General features: G+C 36.7%; 1 protein-coding gene and 1 non-coding gene across 2 annotated transcripts in view; one reads left to right on the top strand and one right to left on the bottom strand.

Moving 5' to 3' along the window:
* BICC1 (BicC family RNA binding protein 1) overlaps positions 1 to 19,078 on the top strand; it is a 309,226-nt gene that overhangs the window by 283,133 nt on the left and 7,015 nt on the right. Inside the window, exons 13-19 of the mRNA XM_049790533.1 lie at positions 4 to 136; positions 1,356 to 1,512; positions 3,942 to 4,107; positions 7,318 to 7,357; positions 7,713 to 7,867; positions 13,836 to 13,992; positions 17,514 to 17,674. Of these exons, the coding sequence (XP_049646490.1) occupies positions 4 to 136; positions 1,356 to 1,512; positions 3,942 to 4,107; positions 7,318 to 7,357; positions 7,713 to 7,867; positions 13,836 to 13,992; positions 17,514 to 17,674 (969 nt within the window). The remainder of the gene's footprint in view (positions 1 to 3; positions 137 to 1,355; positions 1,513 to 3,941; positions 4,108 to 7,317; positions 7,358 to 7,712; positions 7,868 to 13,835; positions 13,993 to 17,513; positions 17,675 to 19,078) is intronic.
* On the bottom strand, positions 12,557 to 12,657 carry LOC125995131 (small nucleolar RNA U13). The gene has a single exon (XR_007490725.1). It is a non-coding gene; the product is annotated as a small nucleolar RNA U13 (small nucleolar RNA).

The raw sequence follows: 19,078 nt of genomic DNA, 5'->3' as shown, positions 1-19,078 counted from the left end.
CAGCCTCCAAACATAAAATATGGTGCAATATCCACTTCTTCACTTGGAGAAAAAGTTCTGAGTGCCAACCATGGGGATCCATCCCGACAGACAACTGGATCTGATCAGGCTTCTTCCAAATCCAACCCTACAGAAGGTGCCTTCCCTTCTGCCCTTTGATCTCTTCTGTTATTTGAGCAAAGGGGATGTAGAAAGCCTATGAGACCCCTTTTCTGCCTTGAGTACGCAGAAGGATAACTTCTTGAGTCATTTCCCAAAGAATATTGTGAAAATCAGACTTGAATTTAGAAGTTCCAGTATAATGGAAATTGGTTCTTATTGTTTAAAGTGGATGTGTATATGAATTTGTGTGTGTGTGTGTGTGTCTGTGTGTGTGTGTGTGTGTGTAGAACTAATTGTATACATACATTTTGGGTAAATTGATGCTTAGAAAGTATCAGTTTAACTAAGTGGGAGTAGGTATACATATATATGTTATCGTTTTTCAAGTTTTTTTTTTTTTGTTTTGGGGTCACACACAGTGGTATTTAGGACCTTAAGGAATGTTAGGGATTGAACCTGGGTTGGCCACATGCAAGGCCAACACCCTACACACTGTGCTATCACTCTGGACCCTGATAATTCTTTTTTTAAATAAAATTGTATTATACTCGCCTTGCATTATAACATTTATTTCAGATGTGTATCACTATTAAACAATACCTGTATTGATTGCATTTCATGAATCCAGTATACTATATCTTTGTTTTTATTGTTTTGTTTTGGTGTTTTGTTTTTGTGGGCCACACCCATTTGATGCTCACAGTTTACTCCTGGCTCTGAGCTCAGAAATCACTCCTGGCTTGGGGGGACCATATGGGATGCTGGGGGATCGAACCATGGTCCGTCCTAGGCTAGTGCTTGCAAGTCAGATGCCTTAACTCCAGCGCCAGCACTCCGGCCCCTATATTCTATCTTTTTTTTTATAACTTATTCACTCCTAAAATTTCTTTTCTTGGAGAAATGATGGTTTGGGCTACATTCTGCAGTGTTCAGGGCTATTTCTGGCTCTGTGTTCAGGGATGGGGGGGACCACATGTGGTGCCAGGGATTCAAATGGGGATCAGTTGTGTCCAAGGCAAACACCCTATCTCCTGTACTCTCTTTGACCCCAACAGTCTTTTTTTGAAAATGAGGGTCTGTCTTCATATTTCCTCTTAAATGTTTGAGTCAGCATGAATTTGTTAAGGTATCTTTGCAGCTGAAAGCTATTCCTGTTCTGTCCCCAATAGTAAGATTCTGATTTGTTTCTACTGCAGATGCCTCTTGATAGTAATGTTTAGAGTTTCCCTTTTCTCATTTCTCAAACTCTGCAGGCTGCAATGACGCTTTTGTGGAAGTAGGCATGCCTAGAAGTCCTTCCCATTCAGGCAATGCTGGTGACTTGAAACAGATGATGGGATCTTCCAAAGTTTCCTGTGCCAAAAGACAGACAGTAGAACTACTGCACGGCACCAAAAATTCACACTTACAGTAGGTATTTTCCTTGGGAAAACCCTGAGTTCTCAGAACTTATATAATGGATTGGTTAACTCAGTAAACTGTTCTCACCTTACTGTGAGTTTGATCTTACCCATAATTCTGTCATTTCTCTTTACATTGACCTTTTCTCCTTGAAACTTCTATTAATAAATAATAGCTGTTTATTTGCACTCATTTGTATCTTTTCTAAATTCTTGCTGCAATTTAGCTGATTATATTTAGACCCAAAGCCTCTAAACTACTTATATTGAGTTGAAGCGAGTGTTCTCTCCCCCGCTTCAGTTAATTAATCAGCTTAGCAGTTTTTCTTCCCGATTTTGCTCTTGGAAATTTTCCTGCTGTGAATTTGCCTACATTTGACTTTGAATTTCTAACTTGAGCTATGACTTCCTTATTCAAAGAGAATGAATTGCTAACATTGGTAATAAATACATGTCAGTATCATGATTTTGTTTATTACAAATTAGTCAGTATAAATATATATTCTACTTAATAGAACTCTGCTATATCATGGCAATTATAAATGTTTCTCTAATACACTCTTTGCATACTTATTACAAAAATAAGCTATTTGCATTTTTTCTTCTTAAAGGCAAAAAGAAATGGTTATACATTGTAAAGGTTTTGTTCTATCCAGTTCCATTTACCCAATTTTTTTCTTAGTCTCATTAGTTTCTTGCATATCTTTATAGTCTTTTTTGTTTTGTTTTGTTTTGTTTTGTTTTGTTTTTTGGGCCACACCCGGTAATGCTCAGGGGTTACTCCTGGCTATGTGCTCAGAAGTTGCTCCTGGCTTGGGGGACCATATGGGACACCGGGGGATCGAACCGCGGTCCGTCCAAGGCTAGCGCAGGCAAGGCAGGCACCTTACCTTTAGCGCCACCGCCCGGCCCCTTTATAGTCTTTTTTTAGGCGATTACAGCATTTAGATTATTTCCTTCCTTGGTTTTCTATTGTCTATTTTGCATTTTGAGTATTTTGATCAGCTAGTGATTGTTTTTGCCATTATGTTTATATCTACTTTACCTGTTTTTCTTTATTTGGTACTAACACCTGAAGTTAATATCATGTAGTATAGGTTAAAGAAACAATTTTGCTTTCTTCTTGCCACTGACACATTTTAAACATATGCCCATTTCTTTTATCATTTGGAACTTAGCATCGTTTAATCTAAATTAAGCGACCACCTCCTGAATTCCTGAGTCTCTTCTGTCTGTTCGGTCACTTGTTTATTTTGTTTCAGGATTTTTGTAAAAACAAAACAAAACAAAACAAACAAAAAACACAAATCAAATCCTGCCACACTCTGACTTCAAAAATGTCTGCATTGCAGGTTTTTTTCCTTTTGTTTCTGCTGTTTTTCTGAGTTGTTTTCTTGGCCTTTTGCACCGGTGGACCAGCAAATGCCCTTGCAATTCCCTTTCAAATGCTGTCGAAAACTTCTGTGACCCCTCAACTACACCAAGTACATTAGTATACTTGTATTCCACTACCATTTTAAAACCTTCCTCTGAATTTTCCTAGTATACCAGTGAAGAAATCAACTCTTTGACTACTTTTTAATGTATGCTTTACTCAAGTTTAATATGCAAATATGTTTTAATTTAGGTGCCAATAAATAAAATTACTAGGTCAGGTCATTGTTCACCATTTTACGAAGATCTTTCATACTCTTTTTAGGCACCCTGAGCAGATGTGGTAGAAAATGGCTACTTGTCTCCTAAGCAATTAACAGCATCAGAGACATTTCATACACATAAATTGGGTCACCTGCATGCCTTCAGACAATGACAAGAATATATACGCAGATCAATTTCACTCTGTTGTCAGTGTGCCTGGGTTCAAATTCTAGCTCTCTTCACCAAAGGTGTCACCTTAAACAGATATTTCCCACATTTATAAAATGGGGGTTATCCTGGCACCTGGCTGTAGTGATGGTTGAATGAACTACTACATGGAAATAGCTGATAATGGTAAACATTGGGAGTCCAGATGGCACACAGGACACTTTTCTTATTTTGGTTGACTTGAGGATGATCTGAGGGGGCATCTCGTCTGTAGAACTGTGTTGATAAGTTATAGGTAAATATTTAGCAGCTGCTGTTACTTCCACCGGCAAACCTTACTAAGACTCTAATTTACTTGTTGAGTAAACTCAAGTTTACTAGTTGTTGGAACTAGTTAAATGTTACACTATATTTAACCAGACTCACTTCTTATATAATAATTAACCATTGTATATTAAATCTAGTAATTTTATAGAAATATCAATTTGGGGTATCATTATGGATCCTTATTTTCCTTATATATGTATGTGTTGGCTTTTTTGGAGTTCTTTTTAGTTATCATTAGTCCTTTTAATACATGGACACTTTTCAGGTATAACAGTGGAGTGTTAAATTACAAACTCTCTTTCACAGCAGCACTGACAGGTTGTGCTCAGATCCTGAATTGAGTGCTGCAGAAAGCCCTTTGACGGACAAGAAAGCTCCAGGGAGCGAGCGGGCTGCCGAGAGGGCTGCAGCTGCCCAGCAAAACTCAGAAAGGGCCCGTCTTGCCCCACGGCCTTCTTACATCAATATGCAGGTAATGAGGTTAGCAAATGGGAAGGGTGTCCAGATGGAGGGAAATTCATTGAGTGTTTAGCAGAAGAGCAAAAATTAGATTTTCCTGCTGCATGCTAGTCAAAATTAAATTTAAATGTATTTTGCAGTCGTTAGGAACTGGTTCTAACTAAGTAGTAACACTGAAATCCAGGCATTAACCTAAAAAGAATTCTTTAAAAATGTAATAATTTCATATTGCTTTCTTATAAAAGACATTTTCATCAGTTGCTAAACTTGAAACAAATATAAGTGCTTTGTTTCTAAGTGGTAGTGCCTCACAATAATTTTGAATAAATAGATATACTATTCTATTTATAAAATCAAAAATTTTAATTTGTTGTATGATCTAGACAGTTATAAAATTTAATATAAAAATGGGGCCGGAGCAGTGGCACAGTGATAGGGTGTTTGCCTTTCACACAGTTGACCTAGGATGGACCATGGTTCGATCCCCTGGCATTCCATATGGTCCCCCAAACCTGGAGCAATTTCTGAATGCATAACAGGAGTAAACTCTTGAGTATCACCAGGTGTGCCCCCCAAAAAATGGGTTTTTATTTATTTATTTATTTTTGTGGTTTTTGGGTCACACCCGGCAGTGCTCAGGGGTTATTCCTGGCTCCAGGAAATTGCTCAGAAATTGCTCCTGGCAGGCACGGGGGACCATATGGGACGCCGGGATTCGAACCGATGAACTCCTGCATGAAAGGCAAACGCCTTACCTCCATGCTATCTCTCCGGCCCCGCAAATTAGGTTTTTATAAAGACATCAAATAATAACTAAAGTAATCTGTAAAGGCTGAACAAAATAACATTTTCTCAGAATATTTTTATTAGTTTAATGACTCAAGCTATGAAATTTAGAAATCTGATTTCCATGTAGATCACAATATGAAAGCTAAGGATTTTTTTTTTTGCTTTTGAAGATTTCCTATATATTGATTTCAGTGTCAGAATAGCTGAGGAAGAGATTTATCATCTCCATTAATGACTTTCACACAAAGAAATAATTTTTCACAAAATCCTAAGAATAGAAAGATCACAGATATGTCAAATAAGTTAATTCATCAAATTATTTTTCTGAACTTTTATTAAAAGCTGTGATTCACTGTCATTTGTCTTTTTCAGTCTTTTGCATTTGAACATCTTAGTGTTATCTTTGGATACACCCAATGACACTACATCTGGCAATACTTGGGTTACTCCTGGCTCTGTGCTCAGAAATTAATCCTGGCAGGAGTAATAGTTTTTGTAGTACTAGATCTCCAGCTGTATTCCATATTTGCCACACTAACTTATTTTGTGGTTTTCATTTCCCTTACTCCTGCTAAGATTTAATATTTTTGAAGTCATGGGTATATTTTTATTCGATATTGTGCTCTAGAAAGTTCAGTACAGTTCCTTGAATTAGAAGGCACTCAATACATGTATACTGAACTGATAAATTCAAGCATTTTCCCAAACCTTTAGACCTTATTATAAACTGTTTCTTTTTAGCTTCCAGGACCATCTTAGACCTTAGGATTTCAAATACATCCTCAACCTGTTTTACCTGAAAATTTGGCTCTTTCAACTTAATGTCATATCTCAGAATTTGTCTGGTTCACTTTTATTCTCCTGGTCTAGTTATCATTTTACATCACATTTCACTCTATAGAAATAAATTCTTTTAATCCACTTTGATTAAAATAAAAAATGTGGGGAAAAAAGAAAAATTCTTTCAAACCATAAATTATGCAGATATCATATATGCAATGGTATATATACATATATGTATAAATATTCCAGGAAGAAGTATCAAAAGAAATAAAATGTTTTGGGATTTCTGAGACACACCCAGAGGTACTCATTCAGGGCTTATTCCTGGTTAGGTATTCAGGGATTACTCCTGATGATGCTCAGGGAATCATGTGGGGTTCCAGGCAAAAACACTCTATCCACTATACTAAAAGAATGCTTTTAGTATTCTAGCCTGAAATGAATGCTTTATAATTAATTGGTTCTTGATATTTCTGGTGACCCCTTGGTGATATTCTGAAAGCAAGACTTGAACTAGTAGGCACCCAAACTGGGGAGTTGAGAATAATGGGCAACTAACATTTTTATTCATATATTCATTTACATATTTTATCATTTATAAATATATTTTACATATTTATTATATATACTTAAATATAAAATATATGTAAAATAAACATAGCTACCTCAAAATGAACTACTTTGGTTTTAGTAGACCCATTGGTGTTTAACCACTCATTTAATATTAATAGAAAGAATGATATATTATATAATCTTATGCAACAGAAGTAGAGCTAATTTTCATTGTATTGCTAAATATCCTTGTAAAGTTAGATATGTGTCATTTATCTCACTTCAAAAGTAAAGACTGTTAATTTTCTTCAGTAGTTTCTCAAGCTGTCTTGAGATACTACTTTCAGCTATAGTTCATCAAGAAGGGATTTTTATTATAAAAAATTTTGGGAAGCCACACCCAACTGTGCTCATGGCTTTCTATTGGCTATACTCAGGGATCACTTTAGTGGGCTTGCAGGACCACATGGGATGCTGGGGGTCTAACCCAGGTTGGCCGTGTGCATAGCAAATGTCCTACACTGTGTACTATCACTTCTATTCCTGAATAAGAAAAATGAAGCAGACCAGCAGATCAACTGAAATCATTTTTTTGTAATGAATTGTGTTTATACTTAATTATTATGTTGCTTATTTGTTTATCTTATCTTGGTCCTGCAGTGTTAAATATGTATAGTCAATTTTATCTAGTTAGACAAAATTTTTCTTTATAAAAATTTAGGGAAATTTTCTAATTCATAATTAGCATTGCCTAAAGTCAGAAGTAATTTATTATTTGAATTAATTTTCAAAATATGTTTAAGTTCAGAGATTTAGCACGGGAATTAAGATGCTTGCCTTGCATGTGGCAAACTATGGTTTCATCTAAATTATACATATGGTCCAGCCCAACACTGTCAGGGATCACTCCTGCACATCGCTGGATGTGGTCCCCAAATATAAACTGGGGGGGGGTCCCATTTTTGTTCCATTATAGTGTCAAAGCTTAGTATTTGGAAAGAGCAATTTGTGGCTCAAAACCATCTAATTAGAGAGTAACTGGCATGTCATTTGTATAGAGTGGCAATTCAGGTAATGTTTTTTTCTATTTTATTTTAAGGCCTTTGACTATGAACAAAAGAAGCTCTTAGCAACCAAAGGTATGTGCTATATTAATGATATGTACCTTGATTTTTTTAAGGAGACTCATATAGAGATTAAGGTTAAATTTAGCTACTGTATTTTAATATAAAAACAGAATGTCAAGGTTCAAATTAGACACATTTTGTTAAATGTATTTTGTTGAATACATTAACATGAGGTCATTACAATAATTAGCACATTTGAATTTAGTGTCACTTCAAGGAAGACGTTTTATGAAAATACTAGAAAGCACTTTGTGTTAAATAATTCTTGATGATTATTTCTTTACATATATCAGAATCAACATTCACTGCTATTTTATTTACTACATCAAGAATATGAGACATTTGTTGTGTATTCTGTTTTCCAAAGCTATGTTAAAGAAACCAGTGGTGACAGAGGTCCGAACACCTACAAATACCTGGAGTGGTCTGGGCTTTTCAAAGTCCATGCCAGCTGAGACTATCAAAGAGCTGAGAAGAGCTAATCATGTATCGTATAAGCCCACAATGACAACTACTTTTGAGGTTTGTAGACTCATATTCTGCTCATTCTTCCTCTAAACTCTCTTATCAGAAGAGAACTTTCATCTCTTCAACACATTCCCACTCTTTACTTTCCTAGAAAAATCATTAATAGTTGTTTTATTTGTTCCTATAAAATTCATATTGCTACAACGTTGACACAATCACATAGGGTTTTCATAAATCTACCAAAATGGTTGAACATCCACAGGAGATTCAATATGAATAAATCTTTTATGTTAAGGAGAGACTGATTTTAAGTGATAGGGCAAGAGAGAGATATTAAGCAAAGGGCTTACATAAAAGTACACAAATATATAGTAAGCATTTCTTTATTCAGTGGCATCACTTGTAAGGCCTCAATGGGGGAAAAAGGCAACAATTCAACATTCTGAAATGAACTAAAAGCTCCCTGTATTCAATTGTGCCAGGAACATGGCAGGAAGTACTGCAAACAAGAGTTCCAAAACATTATGTTTCCCAGATGTTGGCTCCTCTGCTCAGAGTGAGACTAGGAAATTGGCATCATCACCACTTTGAGAAGGGATACAGAGACCCAGAGTCCTCCGACAGGCAACACGTGATCACAAAGCAAGGCTTTTTCAATTTGAGAGTATCAGATTTTGGCTAGCAGCCCTGGAGAATGGGGATAGGGCTATGGAGTCAAAGAATAAGCTCACACAGACTCAAAATACTGAGGAGACAGGGCAAACCCAAACTTGGATGACAATCATTAATCCAGGAAAGATAATATTCTACCATAGGCCCAAAAAACAAAATCTGGCTAAGGGTTTCCTACTTGTTAGTCTAAGACTATTATTTGTAGATTGACCTTTATATTTTTGCCTCTAGTCTTTGTAACAAACTAGACTGTTGATGAAAGGCAAAGCTAATATGTTGGTTTTTTTCCCCTTGTTTCTTTGACCAAGTGAAAAAGAAAATACCATACAAACACTAACCAGAATAGTCTCCTACGAATTCCATTGTCAGACTTTAAATAGAGAGCTGGAAGGCTATATTTAAAGATTGAAGTTATAGCCAGCTGTCAAAATGTAGGAGCCATTATGAATAATGTCAGGGCACTAGGAGGTAGACACTCCTTTCTCTGCCCTTAGAGCTCTGAGAGAAAAATAAACATTTTCTTTTGATGTTAGAGACCTTAAGACTGCTGTGTTAATTTCTAGGTTTTCAATGGATGCATTTTTGGTCACCAATTTCACTCACCCCTCGCTTTTGACAGAACAGACTAGTAGGTGGTTGATTTTGTTTCTGTACTTAGAGAGGTGATGTATTTTACCTTTGAAATGCTCACGGTTTGTTCAACAGTATGACAAGTTGACAATATAGTTAGACCATTAATGTAGGAGTCAAATGCAGGGCTAGTGGAGCTTGACAATCAGCACTGACACAAATGTGATCTGGTGAATGATTTCAGACATTGGCCTTTTCTCATTTTGGTTGATTTGAGGATGATATGAGAGGGCATCTAGTCTCTAGAATGGTGTGTAATAAGTTATAGGTAAATATTTAGCAGCTGCTCTTACTTCCACTGGCAAACTGTACTAAGACTCTGGTTTACTTGTTGAGTAAACTCAAGTTTACCTGTTGCTGGGACTAGTTAAATGCTGCATTGTATTTAACCAGACTCACTTATGTCTAGAGAAATACCCCAGACTATTATCTTAGATCACTTTCATTAATTTTTTTGTGTGTATTTTGGGACACACCCTGTGGTGTTCAGGGCTTACTCTGGCTCTTAGCCCATGGGGGGGGGGGTGCCCAGGATTGAACCTAGGTTGGTCGTTTGCTTGTCTAGATTACAAAGGAAAATTTATTATATTACTTGAGATCAGGGCAAAAGGAATCAGAGCAAAGACTTAAATTCTATTTTTTCTAAGGAGAGGATGGTAAATACTTGTTGGGAACAGGCAGATTGTGGATGCTCAGGGGACCATGTTTGGTGCCAGATATTGACTCTGGGTGAGTCACAAGCAAAGCAAGTGCCTTCCTCACTGTGCTATCTTTATGGCCACGACTTTAATTCATTTTGAAAAATTCCCTTATGTTTCCCTTCCTCACATGTTTAATAACTCAAGAGGGTACTTACTTTGTAATGGTAATATATACCAGTAAATAATCAGGAAACATGTTGCCATAATATGTTACCTTACCAGACAAAAGAATCACTCGACAGGATTTTTTTGTCAGTTCCACCTTCAAGATCTCATCAAGTAGAGCAATAGGAATAAGGAATTAACATCTTCAGCAGAAGGCTAACATGAAACTGATGCCGTGCAAATACCAGTCTCTAAGTCAGTAACACAAATGGGGTGGAGAGTGATATAGAAATGACAACAGAGCTTGCCACTTGCCCAGGAATGGATAGACTGCTTTGAGGGCGGAAATATCGGGTCCCATCCTTTCATGTGGCTTTTCTGTCTTTGGCTCTTTCTCTTGGACATGCTGTCCTGCCTTCCTGAATGATCCAGGGGCTCATTCACACAGGAACGTCAGGAAGAGGGTGTGTGGCCAGCTAGATCAGATCATGGGTGTTCAACACATAACCGGCTTTTCTTTAGAGCTTTTGTAAACTCTGCTGATGAAAAAATATAATCAATCTTTCTTTGGAAATCATGTCTCCTCAGGTATGTGTGCAGGACTTGAACTTACTCATTACTTCTAAAATCCACCACCACCACCACCAAAATACACACACACTCACAGAATTATATTACATGATTTGGTATTTTGTAGGGCCAATTGCATTTTGCATGTGTTTGACTTAAAAAAAAAAACTACGTACTGAGATTTGTTATTATGGTTTAGGATGTGGGAATAGGATGGGACAGTAGAAGTATCTGGAGAAGGGTGGATTAAAACTTGTCTTGAAAATATATTTCCTATGACCTTGGGTGGGAGACACCTCCTTCAGGGGTTGGCCCTGTAGGGATAGTGTAGGGGGCCTTGTTGGCAAATGGATTAAAATATTAAACTTAAAAAATAATTTTTTGTCTTGAAAGATTGATCTCAACCCTGGAGAGATGGCTTCCAGGGACAGAGTTCATGCTTTGCATTGTGGGAGCCCAGGTTTTTTTTTTTTTTTTTTTTTTTTTGTTTTTTGGGCCACACCCAGCGGTGCTCAGGGGTTACTCCTGGCTGTCTGCTCAGAAATAGTTCCTGGCAGGCACAGGGGACCATATGGGACACCGGGATTCGAACCAACCACCTTTGGTCCTGGATCGGTTGCTTGCAAGGCAAATGCCGCTGTGCTATCTCTCCGGGCCCTGGAGCCCAGGTTTGATGCCTGGCAGCATGTGATCCCCAGAGAATGGGACTCGGAGAAGCTTCCAGGCACTGCCATGGCCTCAAAACAAACTCACAAATAAAATAAAGATTGACCACATTTTTGCTTATAGCACTAATATTTTTAAATTAGAGAATGGCTAGAAACTTTTTTTTTTCCATACTCTTTTCCAAAGAAAAATAAAAGAATGAACTTGTTTGGCCAATAGGTTCTCATGGGTGTGGGGTACTGTGTGTGCCAGAGATGGAGGCGCATTGGTGTGTCCTATGGTAGGAAACTTGCTCCAGGCAAGAAGTCCAGCTTTGAGCTCTGTATTCAGATCCCAGAGAAGCTCACTAGACTTTGGAATAATTGTTTTCATTTAGGGTAGCTTTGAAAACTAAATTAGCCTGATCCAAAGAGTTTCTTTCGATAAGAAGCAGACATTTTGAGACTTGTTTTTTATTTCCAGCAAGACTCAAATCTATGACCCTGTCCACGTACTATGGACATAAAAGGTCAAACAAGACTTCTTGGGAGAATTAAGAGACCTATCAAGACATTTGGAATTCTCCTTTTTCTTTCTTGCCACTTATCTCTTTAAAGCATAGCAGTGGTCACATAGGCTCTAGAATAGTAAAAACCTAAAAGAGAAAAAATTTAAATACAAAGGTGCATCTAAATTTCCTCAGTACTAAGAGTAATGGGATCATTTTAAATTTTACAACTCAACAAGTGGTAGGTAAGCTGCTCTTTGTGATAATAGCCACTGATGGTAAACTAGTTATATACAAGATTAAATCTTACTCCAACATAGTTTAACAAAGTCTAATAGAGCTAATTAAATTAGCTTAGATTGTAAGTTTTATATGCTTGGAAAACAATTAAAAATTAGAACTTATATTTGTACCTATACCACATAATGTACTTGATAATGCTTTTTTGGTAATTATTTTCTTTCTCCCTTGTTTCACCGGATTCTTCTTGATAAAAATATATAAAGATGTTTTTAATTGAAAAGCCAGTACTGGGCCCAGAGAGATAGCACAGCGGCGTTGGCCTTGCAAGCAGCCGATCCAGGACCAAAGGTGGTTGGTTCGAATCCCGGTGTCCCATATGGTACCCCAGGCCTGCCAGGAGCTATTTCTGAGCAGACAGCCAGGAGGAGTAACCCCTGAGCACCGCCGGGTGTGGCCCAAAAAAGCCAATTCTTTTTACATTTGATTGTTTAATTTTTGGGTCACACCCTGTGATGTTTAGGGGTTACTCCTGTCTCTGCACTCAGGAATCACTCCTGGCAGTGGTTGGGGACCATATGGGGTTCTGGAAGTCATACCCCAATTGGTCACAGTGAAAGTTCAGGCTCTGCTGTACTCTCTCTGGCCTAGAAAAGCCAATTTTTTTTTTCATGTGAGATGTGAAATGTGCTGACATTCTAAAGTTTAAGGAAGGCACATGTCATACAAACGTGTGAACACCCAATCATCATGCTTATGCACCAGAAAAGGATCATTAGTTATATTTTTAATCTCAGGAAATTTTTCTATGTTCCTTTCCAAAAGTTAGTACATGGAATGTGTAGGAAAATGCATCTTTGAGATTGAATTCTACCAAAATTGAATTCCTTCTACATTTCATTAAATTTAGGCACTAAAGTTAAAATATTCAAAAATAAGACTTTAATTTTATGACTATTTTAATTTTATTGGATAGAAAGGTTTTTTTAAAAGGCATTAAGTAATAAAATTTTCTGATTAAATATGAAACAGATGCTGCTTTAGAGGGTATTCATTGCAGCCTTCTGAGCTGATGACATTTATGCTAAGATCTTAGTGACCAAAAAAAATAGTGACAATTTAGAGCAAAAGCTTTGGTTCAAGGGAATAACTGGCATATTTGCTGAAAATCAAAACTGGTTGTAAGTTTATGGAGTAGAAGACGAAGAGGCTGGTGGACTATTGAAGATAGGTTTGGAGAAATAGTTTTGAATTTTGAACTGTCTATGACAAAATACTGGAAAAGCTCTAGAAGGCCTTATAGTTATAATTTTCTCAATAAAAGTCTTAGTGGTTTATAGAAAATGGATTGTTGAATTGGAAGCAAGAATGGAATGAAAAATCTTCCCTAAGGATACTGCTGGTGATAAGATTTAGAGAAATAGGTAGAAGTGAGTTTGTTTAAAGATGATGTCCATAGTGTTGTTGATGGATTCAAGATAGTGACGGAAGGAGGAATCAAGGCTGATTCAATTTTTTCAATTTGTGTGTAGCTGGTGGGTGATTAACAGTTCTGTTTCCAGTACCCTAAGTTCAAAATACCTCTAGGACAGACAAATTTATGGTATCAGTTTGACAACCCTGTGATTCTAGAGTGTATAGGGGAAGTGAAACCTGGAGGTAAAGACTTACTCTACAAATATATAAATTGGGGGAAACAGTTGTAGGGGCCATGCAATAAACGTTCTCAAAATAAAAAAGATTTCCATTTGACTATTACCACATGTTCTTAGTGGGTCACCAAGGACAATGGCTCTAGATAAGTCCCATAGCCTTTTCTTGAGAATTGGCATTCCTGGGAACTGCTCTGGTGAACAGAGAAATGGTGGGCTCTAATGTAGATTCCTTTTTTCTCCCATAAAGATAAAAATCACCTTATTAAACATTTTTGCCTGGCTTTTGACTGTTTTAGGGCTCATCAATGTCCCTGTCAAGGTCCAACAGTCGTGAGCACTTGGGAAGCGGAAGTGAATCTGAGAACTGGAGAGATCGAAATGGAATAGGACCAGCGAGTCACAGTGAATTTGCAGCTTCTCTTGGGAGTCCCAAACGCAAACAAAACAAATCAAGTGAGCTTTGACTTTTAGTAAAGCCTTCTTGGTGTAATCCATTTAAAGTTTGTTTATTTGACTTAGGGCACTGTTCACATACAAACTCTGGTTTTTGTATCCTCGGATGATTTATGCAACAGATGCCACCTCACTATGAAAACATCCATTTTCCCTAGAGAAACAGGACCTTTCTCTGCTGTGTTCACTACATTTTTATATATATTTCTATTCTAGCTGTTGTTAACATAACTGTATCTTTCTGTAGAATTTGAGCACCACAATTTATTCAGTAAATACTAGTAAGTATCCAAGTGCTGGAAATTCTGAAGCTGTACCTTATTTCTTCCCAAATGTCTCAAAATATCTGATACCTCATAGGTGTTTGATAATTATTTGTTGAATGAATTATATTTACACATACAAACTTACAGGTAATGATGAGAAAAAGATAAGGACTTAAGGAATTGAGCAGTGTTTGATAAATTTAACCATCTTGACCATAGTAGTTACTTCTCATTGGGTAGCTATTAAATATAAAAAGCATGATTTATATATATAATTCTTTACAATAAACGGAACAGTTTTAAACATCACACTTTGGGCAAATAGGAATAAGACTCAACACAAATTCTGTGTTTTTGTCTGTGACTTACAAAGACTTAGAAACTGTAAAAATATGTGAGTGGAGAATTGACATAGTAATCATGAGATAATCCCTTTATTAGGGTTACTGATAAAATTGGGATCCACAGACATGTATGTAGCTTAAAGTATTAGAAGAATACTTGAAAAAATAAAATCTTGAATGTAGTAGACACTCAGCAATAAAAGCCAATTTTACCACCAGCCAAATGGGCCTCATTGTTGAGTCTCAGATTTGAAAAGGCCAGTTGGGAGTCAGCCAGGTTTAATAAAGAAAGCCTGGTGATCCTTTTTATTCCCAAGTGTGTTGTCAATAGAATCCTTAAAACTTCCTAGTAGTTTCTGGTTGAATTTGTGCTTTTCTTTATTTCCTTTACCTTCACTTCACCGAATTAAAATTTACTATTACAACTTAGCTGCCTCCCCAAATTAGGGTTAAGGTGGGAATTTTCTAATAAAATGATTAAATAAAAACACAATTAGTTTTCCTATTTTAAGAGTACAGGGAGTTTGAAATAGAAAGTAACTTAAATAGAAACACAGGGTGTTAAGGTATCAGTAAATATTTGCCACTAGAATCTTTTATTAAATTTTTTCAACTCTTAACCGATATATTTGTTTAACCCAGCATATATATTTATTTGCTTTACAGACTGTCATTACAGAAGCCTTCCAAGAAGTACTCAGCAGACTCAGGGACCACTTCCAATTTTTCTCAATTATCTAGGTTTACATTTTAATCCAAGGGCCTTAGGATATTGTGATGTTAGTACCAAGTGTGCTCTAACCATTTACTTTCTCTAAACCAAGTATAAAAGACATTATATGAGATATTGTGTATGTTTTTTATACTATTATCAAAATCTGGTGTGTTTTTACACTTATGGAGCATTTGTTGTTTGTTTGTTTTTATTTAAACACCTTGATTACATACATGATTGTGTTTGGGTTTCAGTCGTGTAAAGAACACCACCCATCACCAATGTCCCAAGTCTCCCTCCTCCCCACCCGACCCCCGTTATGGAGCATTTGTTTCCACTTCTTAAGCTGAATGGCACCATGTGATGAGCATAGCTTTAGATAATTTTTATTGACATCCTCATCACAGTCACAAGGATCTGGGTTATCCCTAACTATACCCAGTTGTTGCAGTGTAACATTTTTCAGTAATCCCCTCTTTACTATTTAAACAATTCATGACCACATATACATACATACATACATACATACATACATACATACAATACAAATATAATGTCACTACTTGTCATATTAACCCTTGGCACTTTGTGTCCCATTATTGATTACTCTTCATCAACCACTTTTGATGACTAGGTCCTTTAAATTGGTGGAATAGTTTGAGCTTAGTTCTGCCTTCTTTATTCTTCCTACAAAAGTTAAAACATTTTTTTTTGAAAAATATCAAGAAATTTATTCTGCTTTAGAAATATAAAGAACTTTTGTTGTTTGGGGTTTTTTTTTTTTTTGGTATGTTTGTGGCCATAGCCAGTGGTGCTCATGGAACTATATATTGTGCCAGGGTGTACCCCAGTTGACCTTGTGCCTTAGCTACTGTAATAACTCTTAGCCCTATAAAGGACTTTTTGTTTTCTTTTTGTTGTTGTTTTTGTTGTTGTTTTGGGCCACACCCGATAACGCTCAGGGGTTACTCCTGGCTATGCACTCAAAAATCGCCCCTGGCTTGCTGGACCATATGGGGCACAAGGGGATCAAACCTCTGTCTGTCCTAGGTTAGTGCGTGCAAGGCAAATGCCCTACCACTAGCGCCACCACTCTGGTCCCTATAAAGGACTTTGTAATTGGGAGATGAAAATAACCTGGAAAATGTGGTTTTGTGGCACAACAAAACTGAGCGAGATTTTTTAATTTGGCAAATCCAGAGAAAATAGATGGATCTTATTGAGCATTTCTTCTGGATCTCTCTTGAAGCAGCATTGCCAGAATAATAACTCCAAGTTTCTATATTTCATTAAACACTCGACATGGCTGATGTCCCTACCAGTCTTAATCCACCAGTATTTGCTTACCTTTGGATCTGAGAACCACAGAATGTAAAGAAACCGTGTTCACCAAACACAGAGGCAAGGCAAAGCTTGGTGCTAATGTCTTAAGATTTTTCTTAAGTGTAAAATGAAAGTCATAGATAAATTCAAGGGTATATTTTTTTAATCAGTTTCATTTTGATGGGAGGACAGAGGTATTTTGTGCAGCACCTCTGAATGAAATGACATTGTATTTAACCTGTAGCTAAATATAAATAATTGGTGAAAACATGAAAAAAAAAAAAAGATTTTTCTCCAGGAAGATTTATTTCTGTCGTCAGTGAAATCTAGGAGCTATAGCATCATCTTTTTGTTTTACATGTTAATCTTAATTTTGGAAATGCTCTCTTTTGTGAGTTTATTATCAAATTTTATTTTTGGAGGAATGGGGTTTTTATTACAGAATTCTTTTGATACTGGTAATGCATATTAATGCAAGAAGCTTGGACTTAACAAGAAATTTCTATACCTTAATTGTCCCAGGACTCTTCCTTCCAACTCATCATTTAATTCACATCAAATCAATTCTAAACAGCAAATGCTCCTGAAAGCTTAGATAGAATGATTATTAACTACAGAGACTCTGTCGCTGAATTTCTGCCTCCCAAGAGTAACGTTCTAAATGGCAAAAGCTTCCCTGAAAGAAATAACCAGCATTTCATTTCTTTAATGAAAAGCCAGTGTTTCCTTAAAGAATGGCTGTACTTCTGCAGCTATTGTTCCATTCGGCGCAACAAAGGAATGTGAAATATTTGAGTGATTAAAAACTTTTCATTAAACGGAATTCTCTCTGGGCATTTCCATTTTTCAGCCTGTCTTTTCTTTGCCTTTCAGCGGAACACTATCTCAGCAGTAGCAATTACATGGACTGCATTTCTTCGCTGACAGGGAGCAATGGCTGTAGTCTGAACAGCTCTTTCAAAGGCTCTGACCTCCCTGAGCTCTTCAGTAAGCTGGGCCTGGGCAAATATACAGACGTCTTCCAGCAGCAAGAGGTCAGTCAGTCGTCATGTATTTTTCTGGGCATCTTTATTTGCCTGTATGCATGTCTACTAAAATGATCACACCCATTGACCTATAATTGTCCTTTCACTGAACACTTAAAATATTCAAGCCTTATAGCTTGTTTTTACTCTTAAGGAAATGTCAGGCAGATCTAATTTAGTGTATTCAGTAAACATGCATAGCAAAAAATAAAGACAATGTGAAAAAGATAGCCCAAAGACCTAATTAATGGGTTAATAAAAATTTGAGATTCATAGCATTCCTGAGATTAGCAACAAATATAGTTTGAACTCTTCTTTAATTGTAATGTATATGTTGCTCTTTAAATAACAGCATCTAATATAGACATTCTTTTCCTATACCCTCATCTGGTTACTAAAGTCTGCTATCACAGAATATAGTATGTTTTGTGTAATTGTTTTTTGTATTTACTTACTACTTGGGGTTTTCCTGAACCGAGACAACTAATCCATGGTTTGAATCCTCCATGCCATGGACCTGCATCACTCTATTTAGGGCCATCATGCACTGACAGAGAGGAGGAGATCCTAATTTTATTCTGATAATGCTTTCAGAGCACAGTTAACCTAGTGCAACAGAAAATCAGAATTCATTATTGTGCTTCTTAAAAGGGTTCTGAGATAGGCATTAGGTGGTTTCATTTTCTAAACACTCCAATAAATATACAAACTTAGATGGACAGCTGACATGTATATATAAAAACACACACACATACATCTGGGCTCTATAAAGGAGCCATTGCTGTTGCTCAAAATGTCACATGCAACACAACTGTAGGCCTATATAAATTTCAGATACACAGATTGATCCATGCTTGTCAATAGTTGACTTTAGTTCATCTTAGAAAGCATCTTTTAAGTCAGGGGCTGGAGCGGTGGTACAGCAGTAGGGCATTTGCCTTGCATGCCAGCTGACCTGGGACAGACTGTGATTCGATCCCCCAGCGTCCCATATAGTCCCCCAAGCCAGGAGCGATTTTTGAGTGCATAGCCAAAGTAACGCCTGAGCGTCACCGGGTATAAGTCAGTAATTCCCAAATATGTATCAGTCTGTAATGAGCACTGTGTGCGACTATTATCAGTTTTGTTGAAATATTATCAGTTTTGTTGAAATAACACAAAGTTATGTTGGTCTTAGATATATAGTATTGCTGTTTGATGTCTGTTCTTCTACATTATGATTTCCATCAGGTCTGGTTTCCACCTACAACCATGTAGTTAAACTCCCCTTCCCCATTTTGCTCACCTCCCTAACCTCCTCTGGTGGCGACCATTTTGTTCTGACCTATGACATTTATATTTATTTTTGTTTCACATATTTACCTTTATACTTTAGCAAATATATAATTTATTTTTGATTATCACAAATTATCT

This window comes from Suncus etruscus, chromosome 17, assembly GCF_024139225.1.
Source record: "Suncus etruscus isolate mSunEtr1 chromosome 17, mSunEtr1.pri.cur, whole genome shotgun sequence".
NCBI classification, from domain to species: Eukaryota; Metazoa; Chordata; class Mammalia; order Eulipotyphla; family Soricidae; genus Suncus; species Suncus etruscus.
This window is presented reverse-complemented; position numbering and strand designations above follow the sequence as displayed.